The sequence below is a fragment of the Tyto alba genome, unplaced genomic scaffold, assembly GCF_018691265.1.
Source record: "Tyto alba isolate M040663 unplaced genomic scaffold, T.alba_DEE_v4.0 Super-Scaffold_21, whole genome shotgun sequence".
Lineage (NCBI taxonomy): Eukaryota > Metazoa > Chordata > Aves > Strigiformes > Tytonidae > Tyto > Tyto alba.
The window spans coordinates 17,383,872-17,394,545 of record NW_024881295.1 but is presented as its reverse complement, the minus strand read 5'-3'; the positions used below and the strand labels follow the sequence as shown (position 1 = coordinate 17,394,545).

The following is a 10,674-nucleotide window of genomic DNA, read 5'->3' as shown; positions in this document are numbered from 1 at the left end:
TGACCTGGCAGCTCTCTGAGATGATGATGTTGAAGTTAAGATCTGGTAATGAAATTCCCCTCACTGCTTCTTTCTCAGCTGAACCTTTTTTTTTTTTTTTTTTTTTCCCCCTCTCTTTACATTCAGTCATCGATGCTAATTGCTTTGCCTCCTGCTCTCTGTGAAGCCATGAGTCACAGGATTTGGGATCTGCACATGGGATGCATAATTTTTTACCTTTTCATGAACCCAAGTGGCCAGTAGTGGCTAAAAGCCCTTAGCTGGTGGTTTTGCATTGGCTGGAACTAGTTTTGCTGCCTCTACAGTGAAGCCTTTTTCCAGAGGAGAGCAGGATAACAGAGGCTTCCCAGAAATACTCATCCCTCTTTGCTGTCAGTCTCAGCAGAGACCGAGGACCAAGATAAGCAGCAAATTCAGTGTCGCTCCAGGGACAAAGTGGAGGACGAGTCTTTACCTGCTTAATCAAACAGATCCCAGACTGTGCTCAGCTTTGCTGATTTAAATTCTGGTAAATACATAATTGGCATTTTCCACCCTACTCTTTCTATGCAACTTCCCTTCAGCTGCAAAAAAGCCACTGTCAGTTGCAGGTACTAGCTGGTGCTGGCCCATAGCCTTACCCACCAACCTTTGTGGGCAAGATCAGAAAAAACCACCCTCTCCAGAAAAGAGCACCACCTGTGGCTCAGAAATTTAGTTCTGTAAAGTCAAATACAGAGTACAAATGAAATCTGCCCATATCTGGGGTTTTTTTAAGTGTCAGACACTCCCTGTAGCTCATGAAGACCAATATGTGGGGATTTTCATGACATTTCTTTCTCAGTGGTTTCAAGAGTATGCAAAATGAAAAATCCACATTGAACTCTGATTCTGCTGTACAATGAAAAAATTATTTAATAATCAGAAAAGCATGTCATTATTTAAATAGGTTTACACCAGATCATTAAAATATCAATCTTTTAGCATGACTACGGGGTTATAAAATTTAGGATCAAAAACCTTTTAAAAAAAAATCTGAAAAATCATTAATTCAAAGACTTCTTTTTAAGGAAACATTCTTCTAGTACAAGAGAATTCCCAGCATTGTCAATATAAAAATGATATATTTAAAAACATTTATGTTAGTGATAAGACCTTAGGTTTTTTTAATAAAGTAATACACTATGCACATGTCATTTCTCATTGTGGCAATAAGCCTAGAGTGTCTCCTAATGTATAATGTTTCTTCATTTTCTACTAAATATTGTCAGGCTATTCTGACATCATTCCTGATAGGTCCCTGGTGATGACATCAGACCATAATATCTATTTTCTGTCATTGTTAATTTTCCAATGCTGGAAATATCTGATTGTTTTCTTAACTGTGTCACATTTAATTTGAAACAACTTAGGAAAACATTTGAACTGGTTTTAGCTACTTTGGTATACACACACTTTTGTATTCTCCCATGAGAAATTTTTTTTTTTTTTAGTTTGAGAAATCCATTCCAAAGTTTGGGAGGTAAACTATTAGATAGCATTACTTTATAACAACTTATGCTTGAGACAGAAAAGCTGGACTTTTCTTGTTTATTTAGCCTACAAAGTAAATCGTTGGGTCTTCTCTACAAAATGAGCCAATATTGAATATGTGAAGCAGGCAACTAAAATAAGAGATGAGATTTACAGAACTGTGCTTTGAAATTGGGTACCTGCTGCTGTTCCCGCAGCTTCCTCTAGCAAAGTTTGCTCTAGCTTTGAAAGGCAATGTTTCTACCCCTTCAGAACTGCAGAAGCATTACGACCAGGGGGCAGCATACCATGACACGCGCACAGTTTTGAAAGTTTAACCCAGTTCTCTGGATCCGCCGATGGGCTCCTGCTGAGGCCAGCGAAAGCGTGGAGGAGGAGAGGTTTCCCCGCCAGCCGAGCTGCTCAGATCCTGCAGGGAAGACGAGAAACACCAGTTGAGGTCTCAGCAGGCTCCTCCGCGCTGCACGGGCAGAGAGGAGCAGTCGCAGCGCACCAGGTCACTCGGCACCACGGCCACCCCTACGGGTGTGGGGTGCTGCTCTTCAGTGCTTGCACCCTTCTGGAGCCCAAGCCAGCAGTGTTTTTATAGAGGCTTTTGGCCTTTGCATCCTCCCTCATCATATCACGCATCTGTCGACCTTTCTTGCTGGCCGTTGCCACATTATGTTGTATTTAAACTATGTTTATATGTCACAGGTCATGTAAGCAAGAGATGTGAACTTTGCTTCTTGACCTAAAGCACTTTTGACCTAAGAACATGTCATTCCCTTGCTGACCTCACATGGAAATCCAGGCATTTGGTCAGACTCTTATTCACAGGACTCTCAAAAATGAGAGTTAGGTTCTTACAACAGTCCCTGCCAAACCACACTTGCTGTTGTGAGGAGCTCTTCCACCCCCACTTTGCCAGCACCTTCCTTTTCTTCTGCTCAGGTAACTGCCATCATCAGACACCTCCCAGAATGCACCTAGTTTTCTTTCCCAAATTCAGCCCCCAACGACAACTGCTATCTGTATCTAGGGTGAGGTTTGCAGCTTTCTGAAAAACACTTGCTGCTGATAAATCCCAGCAGTTGGGATGTTTGGTGTTCTTGTTTTGAAGTCAAAGCAAGGAGAAATCCTCCTTCTCTGAGGGCATTTGTTCGATGGCCCCAGATGCTTGTGAGACAGCAACATGCCTCCAAGAAGGCTTTTTTAATTTGTACACCTTTGCCTTCACCCTTTCCACCTTGCAATGATGTTTTCTGAGACTGAGGGACCTTCCACGGGCTGGCAGCGATGGGAACTCGCCCCTTTCTTACCTGACTTTATTTCCCCATGACTTAATAAGGTCGAAAATTCCTGGTAGGGTAGAGGCCAGTCTTCTGCACCCCAAAGGCTGTGATGAAGATGTTGAGGATGACCGTGATGAAGATGAGAGCTGTGGCAGCATTGTTGAGTATATTCAGGCGGGGTTGCTTTGCAACATCATTCAGGTTCAAACGAGCTGTGTGGTACAATGCAGAAAGAAAGGAATATTTGTAGCTTGACTCCAAGTCCCCCAGCCCCTACAGGCCTTCCCTGCCTGGCGAATGTCCGTGGTGCCCCTGGGCATTGCGGCCACAGAGCTGGGGGAATAGTCCCAGGAGATTTACAGGGGTCACAGCTTGCTCTAACATGATAAAGGAGGGTGGGACAGAGGAAAACCATCTTTTCTTTATGTCGTGTCTTTGTTTTGCCATGGAGGTGCCATGGCCCTCCAATGGGCCAACCCTAAATAGCCAAATTACTGCTGCATGCTAGCCAGGCATGTGCCATGTGACACCCGCCCACTGCATGGCCATGGGACGTGGCAAGGGAAGGCTGGGTGACATGGGGGAGAAGGTCAGCAATGTTGTACTCAAGTTGGAAGGCCAGTTCCTCCTTGACAGCCAGATCTCACCGATGTGCTGACACAGCTACCGACCCCCTCCTTGCCCCCAGACCAAGAGGAATCTGGGTACAATAGCGGGATCAGCCCTAGCTGATGGGCACGGCTCAGCTCAGACATGGGAACGCTCTGGGAGCTGGGGCTGTCTGGCCAATAAGCCATGCGAATGGTGGCTTGTGGCTCCCTGCCCTCAGTTGTGGTCCCCGTCCCCCCTCTCCTCACAGCTGGCTCCAGCCACCGCAGCTGCCACTGGGAAAGGTTGTGCCATGTGGGGCAGGGAAAGGAACACGTCACAGGATTTCCCGTAGTCACAGATCCTGTGTCCCACATGAAAAACCACGTAGGATATACAGGAAAAGGCAGAGTTCTGCAGACTTTTGGTACTGGGCATGTGTCGGAGGCTGAAATCCAGCAACTCCTATATCAGATGGAGCACTGGGCAAGCCTGTCTGAAATGCTGGTGTTGACATACTGTCTGTATGGCCCTAGGAGAACTGTGAGATTGGTTAAATGTGAGGTTAATATAGGGAACACCCTTACCTAAACTGTTCTGTTGGGCTCCAGCTTGAGTGAGGCAAAAGATACAGCTAAAATGTAGTATTTGCAGGAGCTGGATGAAGGGGCATGTTACAAGACGGGCAGCAAGAGGCCCAAACCCCAGCTCTCTCCCTGTGACAGGGATTCAGCAGTGGGGAAGTGAAGGAAGACTAGTGCTCAGAGCCGTTGTGCAAGAGAAAAAAACAACCTACTCACCATGTTGAAAAGCAGTAACAGAGACCTCCCCACTGCCCACATCAAGCTGTCTTCAACCCTCCTGCAGCTCTGGTTGGAGCCAGGGGGAATGATTTGGGAGAAGAAGCTTCTCCCTTCCACCTCCATGCCAGCCAAGCCATGGGGTGCCCTGTCCCAGTAGCACCCTACAAGGGTGCACACGCCTTGGCGGCCGCCTTACCAGTGATGATGAGGAGAATCCCGATCACCACCTGGAAGAAGAGGGAGATGCTGATGAGCACGATGAGGGTGGTGTAGTACTGGAAGGAAGTCCCCTGCTCCAGCACGGCTTTGAGCTGCGTGACGTTCGCCATGAACAGCGCCACGTCCAGCATGCTCTCCGCCACGCTCTTCTTCGTCGCGTAGTGGTTGATGTTCATCGGCCCGTTAATCCGGAGCTGAGGATTCACACCCTGGGGAGACAGGAGAAACCACATGAACTGGTACGACTGCTAAGCCGACAGACCCCGTCCACGTCGAACGGGCTGCTGCCTCCCCAGGGGGTTTGTCTAGGAAGCCTCGGAAAGAGTCAAAGTTGCGTGCTTTAAACATATTGAAAGCGCCCAGTTTCCCCTCACGGTCGCCTCATGATATTAATAGGCACAAGATCCTTGTGGTGATCAAGAGCTCAGCAAGGTTAGAAAAATACTCAGTATTTTTGTGGAAAACAGGCTTGTACAGAGTTACAATAACGTAGATTACCCAGAGCCAGGGATTTTGCAAGGAATATTAAATTCTCTTCCTTCAGGGCACAGACAAGTCTCAAACTTACAGAGGATTAGAGATCTTCTCTTTGGGACGGGTGTTCAGAGGGCTCTCAATAGCTGGGCTTTATATCTCCTCTGAACACTTTTTTGCTGGTTACTGTCTTAGACAAGATGCTAGAGTAGATGGGACAATCCACGTTTTTGTTTCTGAAACCAGGAGCACTATTTCTTCAAAACATTGGGCACTGTAACACATTGAGACAAGGGGTGAGATCCATCACACCTAACTTTAATCGTTCAGGCACACTTTTTTTGTCAGTGGAAAGAAACAAGTATTTATAAGGGGTAAATCACCTGGTTGCCCTTAACCTGATTGCAAGCTGTAGGTCATTTGGCTGTTTTTAGCCATCCACCTCTTCTCTATCTTTTTTGTTAAGTGAGTTCCCCTGTTAGCTGTCTTGACCCAAATGATGAAAAAAAATAAGTTAGAAAAGGGGGTGATAGTTTTCAATTCACCCGAAGTGTCACCAGTTGGTAATAAACCACCAGCAAAGGCAACAATTACAAAAGATTTGGATATATCTGCAGCAAGCTATGACCTTCTTTCTTAACAAGAAAGACAAGCAACATTTCCATGTAGCAGACAGGCTTCAGTTCAGGGTAATCAGCCTCCTGTCAGCTGTAGTGAAGACCAGCAGCCTTACCCTCAGCCTTGTCTGATGGATAACCCTTTAAATCTGGAGATAAGGGTCAGGTGTGGGTCTGGAGCGACCTCTTTTGCTCCGAGTGGTGGGAGAGACTTCTCTAGGTGCATACTGTGGCAGTAGGACTGGCACTTACATCAAATGGTAAGTCCTATTTTGGTCCTTTTGTACCGGATAAAGTACAAAATGTGTTCTTTCCTCCATGATCTGGGCGTGACACTAGAGAAGGGTTCTAGCTAGTGCTTTATGCTGCTGCTTCTGATCTCTTTCTGTATCCCTGGGCAAGAGCGGGTTTTTTTTGTGCCAGGGTGAGACTGTGAGTAAAGTCAGTGATCCTGGGAGAGCACTGCATGTGGTTGTATGTCTGATACAAAATTCAGCCCAAATTTTGGTAAGGGAGTTGTGGCCTGTGCCGGTGTTTACCCTCATGTGAGAAAGAAGCATAGTAAAAAGCCGTTAGGAAGGACCATGTCTAGTTTGAACTATTGGTGAACTGTGATCCCTAAGAAGGGCTGTCTTGGGGTAGGAAAGTATTTTGCGAGATTTTTTTTTTTTCTTTGATAGTTTAAAGCATGTAATTTTTGTGGGTTCTAACAGTAAAGCTACTGTGGTTAAGGGGCTCCTTTGCAAAGCCTGTATTTCTTTCTGTGGAAGGTAGAAGTTAAAAGCTACTGGAAAGTGATGAAAGTAGAAGACTAGAGAGCTGATAAGGACTCTAAGGCAGTATGTAGGGGTTCAAGACTTCTTAAATGTTAGTCTGGTGTCTGGGGCAGAACAGAGGATACCTCTATTTGCATCTTGGGGAAAGGAGGCAAACAAAAGGTTTGATCCTGGGAACACATCTTAAAACCCCATATTTAGGTACTGCCCCCCCTCATCTGGCTTAAAAGCACATGATCCTGTTGTAACAGAGTGGTACCCGTACTAAGTGGTGCAAGGTCTGAGATTTGACCCCTTTCATGTATTTCCTTCCTTATTCCTGAGGAGTCAGCCCTCTTCCCTGCAGTGTCACAAGGCTGGGCATTGACAGTTTATCTCCGTGTAATGATGAGTTAAGGGTGTGAGAACAAGGGCGCTGTACAAACAAGGCAGAGCTTTTGTTAAATGAGTGACTGGTACAAGGAGGCCAAGGCATCTGTTCACAGTCGCTTATGTGGAGACAAATAAAGCAAGTCGGGAGCTCTTGTTGAATGAAAACAAATCTTCCTTCTGAGCTGCCCCCACGCTTCTTTACCTGGAGTGAGAAATGGGGCTGAGTTGCAATGTAGGGAGCTCTGTGTCCCAGATGATCAGGCAATGAAAATAGATAGTTTTCACATCGTCTTTTCTTATGTGGATGGGTGACATGGCATGTTCCCCCTGTTTGGGACATGATACCGCAGGCAGGGACATCCACCACTCTCTGATGCAGAGTCACTAGATCTGGGAAACCCCTTGCGCTGAGCAATGAAAAACTGCGATTGCTCTTTCAAAGTTCTGTCAGCCCAGGCTTAGTAGATCCACAAAGGTGACCAAAAGGCAACTGGATGATGAAAGCTGGACACCAAGCTTTCACATGGGCAGCTTAAGCAATCAACCAGTTTGCAGGAGTCCTTATGATGGCAGCTAAAATTAGAGAAATCAAGCTCCTCTATGGATTTGGCCCTTACAGATTATTCTGCCTAGTCTAGCAGCTACAGATGCAAGCCTGGAGCCTCAAATAACAAGAGACTTAAACAAACTGTGAGTCTTCAGACACATGGCATTTCAATTAATGCAGGAGGATGGCTTTGCTTGGGATACCTGGCGCCACAGCTGTCACCAGCTAACTGCTGCATTGGTGGAGTATGAACATGTGGCTGTGACTCTTTTTCTGAGCTGCCACAGTGCATGCACAGCTTTTCAAAATGGGACCATTTCTGCTTTTGCTTTGTCTTAAAGTTCAATCCTGTAAACTGCTGCAGCTCAGGAGCTGAGTCACAAGCAATCACTTGGATTTCCCCCAGCAGGATTGCCTGGACAGCTGTGGGGGGTTACGTGGGATCACTGGGGAGATTAAACGATTGCCTTTTGGCAAACAGAGCCCTGAGTCAAGTCACAGGGCATACCTGAAGGCTCATCAAAGTGATTTATGTCATCAGGCTAGAGCTGGTGTCTTTCTAGTCACTGTGAAAGTGTTCCCCTTCTGAGAGTGGGGAATACTGCCTTTTCTTCTCCATATTACATCAAAGAGAGGAAATCTGGATCTGGCAGTCAGACACCAAGTTCATTTTGCAAGTTTTGTTGCAGACCCAGCATGTCTGCTGAAAACCAGCACTTTGCCGAGATGAGGATGTATCATTGCTGCCTGCTTTTTAAGGGTAGGGAAAGTAGAACTTGAAAGTGCAGCCCAGTCACACAACAGTGCTGGCTGAACTGGTGCAGGAGCTCAGCTCCTGTGTCCCGTTTCCGGATGTTTTGGCTTTCCATAGGAGACAGGCTCTTTCCCTGTAAAGGCTCTGCTGGCTTCAGTCTGACCTCAAGCAAATCCCCTTTCTGCTTCCTTTTGTGTAAACGTGGCACAAGCGATACAGATCACTCCAGGGTCTGAGTAAAGCACCCAGCTGCCTTTTGCAAGTCAGAGGCTTTGTTATTACTCAAAGCATGAACATACGCACAAATATTTAACTCTCATGTCTATTGTTATTTTTAATTTTTGTACGAATTCCTGTAGAAAGAAGGGTGAATATCACCACAAGCGTGGGATTATTATTTATTTATTTATTTATTTTCAAATTTAATCTCTGGTTTTGCTGTAGAGAGCCGGCAGGTTCCGGAGCCTGTAAAACCTGGCTCTGGCACCAGAGGGCATGCTGAGCTCCACACTCACAGAAGCTACCCCAAAAAATTTCCCCTTAAATCAGTTTTCAAGGGAAATTCTTTGCTTTTTATTATGCATTTATTTTTACAAGAAATAGCTACTTTCTTCTGAAAACTTTTCAAGGAGGTTCATCTAAATATTTCTTCCCAAAGCTTGCAGATTTGGGTCCAAGGGGAGCACAGAGCTTTCTTAAATCTATTTGAATAATTCGTACAAACTTCTTGTTGTATTTTTGGGGGCAGAAACAAAAAAAAATACAGAACAGCTCTAATTGAAAATCTGTGTGCTTTGTGGGTTTTGTGACCCTCCCCCCAGGGGAGGAACATCCTGAAAGAGGCAGTGGGACAGCGGGAGGCTCACAAGTATGAGAATGATAATCCTCTTCATGGGAGCGCTCTGGCAAAGGGGAAAGTCTGAGGAGAAACTGTATTATTGTCCGTTAGTTCCAAGGGAAATGCTGGAGGATGCCAAAGAAAACAGAGGCATGAATGCAGGCCGTGCACTCGGAGGGGTAGGTGTGGAGACTCCTGCCGCGGGGATCCCGGCCGATAAACAGCCAGCCGCACACGCAGCATCGGGCACCAGGGAAAATCCGGGGTATTTTTCCACAGTCTTTCCCAGTTGTCAGCTTTAGAAGTACTTTGTAAACATCGGCTGCTGAAGGTTAAAGCGCACAGAAAGTCCTCACCTTGCAAGGTAGGAGAGGAGCACGGCTCCCTTTCTATGGGCAGAAAGCAGAGAGATTAAAGGCCCTGCTCTTGATCAATACTGCTGCTCTTAAGTGCACAGTTATTAGCTCGCTCCCTGCAGCTCCTGCCTACTTCGCTTGGGATGAAGAGAGCCAATTTTAATATTTTTGGCCTGCATGCCATGCCCGGGCACAGACTGCATCGGTGGCAGCATGGGGAAGAGCAGCAATGACCAGACGTCCGCCCACCCATCGGGTCGGACGTCCCTCGCAGAGCTGTACCCGTGGGCTTGCAGGCGAGGAAGCAGGTTTGTGCACAGCCACACACGTGCAAGAGAAAGGGATGCACAGGGAAGGCTTTGGTCAATACCAGCTCTGTGAGGCAAAGGCTGGCTTTCTCCAGTCTGGCACAACAGCGAGCCTCTTGGCTGTGCGCCAGGGACAAGAGTAATAGTAAACCTCGTCATGGATGCTGCAGGCAAAAGGAAAACTGAGTGTTCAGGGCCAGTCCTATTCTTCTGGCGCTGTGGGGGCTGTCAGCTAGTCCAGTTGTGCTTAGGATTTTTTCCTTTTAATATAGCCATCTGTCCTGCTCACTAGGGGTCCTGTTTAGAGCCAAATGGTTGTGTTGTCTTCAATTCATGTTGGATAAATCCCAGAAAACAAATCGGGGATGCTTTCCTGGTGTCTCAGGTTCTCCCCATGTATGGGACTTGTCCTGATGGGAGATCTTTCTCTGAGGTGTTCCTACGCTTCTGTGACAGGTCACTGCTCAGTGTAACAGGGCTCACTGACACTGGATGAGACCTCTCCAACCAAGAAGTAACTTCCAGGAGCTGGGGGTCAGTGCCTCTTCAGAAGTGGAGGCCTAGGCAAATGGCAGGCACAGATCCTGTGTGCCTGCTAAACACTGCTCATGTTCTCTAGTCTTGCCAAACTCCCACTCTCCCTCCTGTGTCTCGTCTCACACCCACAAGCAAACTTGATGAGCTGTCTTGGACGGAGATGTCACCATGGTGCAGCACTTCGGACCTTCCTCCTTGAGCTAAGGGGCGCCCAGGTAGTTGCTGAAGCAGTGACAGTGCAGTTGGGTGATAATGCCAGCAGAGCCTCTCCGATTTACCCGGCTGAAAGGCTGGCCTTGTATGCTCACTACACCTTCCCGAAATGGGACCGCACAAGAGCAGGAGGCTAAACCTAACACCGCGCAGAGCCGACGGGTTGGAAGTGGGTAGGGAAGCCGGGCAGTCCCCTGGCAGGGGGGGCAGAGCAGAGGAACGGGGGTGGGTCGCAAGGTAGCAGAGCCCCAGGATTTCTGGGGTGCCTCTCCTCGCCCTCCGGCTGACACGGCAGTCGGTTCTGCTTCCCGGCTGGCTGCAGCACTCGCAGCCTGCAGAGACCCGCCTGTCGCATCAAGTGTGCATGCACTGCTCTCCACTTCTCCTTTTCCACGCTTCTGCTCATCTCTTATTCATCCTGCAGACCTTCTCTGACCCTATCTGCATCTTCTGCTCAGCTCCTCCTCTCTCCTTTCAGCCTCCTCT

At 47.3% G+C, this 10,674-nt stretch overlaps 1 protein-coding gene across 2 annotated transcripts in view; it reads right to left on the bottom strand.

The window, feature by feature from the left end:
- Positions 1–868: 868 nt before the first annotated feature.
- The window catches only part of NINJ2 (ninjurin 2), a 47,782-nt gene continuing 37,976 nt past the window's right edge, over positions 869–10,674 (bottom strand). For both annotated transcript variants that reach the window (XM_009962355.3, XM_032986309.2), the window contains exons 2-4: positions 4,374–4,605; positions 2,814–2,998; positions 869–1,921 (exon numbers count right to left, since the gene is read on the bottom strand). In XM_009962355.3, coding sequence (XP_009960657.2) covers positions 2,835–2,998; positions 4,374–4,605 — 396 coding nt within the window. In that variant the 3' untranslated portion in view covers positions 869–1,921; positions 2,814–2,834. The remainder of the gene's footprint in view (positions 1,922–2,813; positions 2,999–4,373; positions 4,606–10,674) is intronic.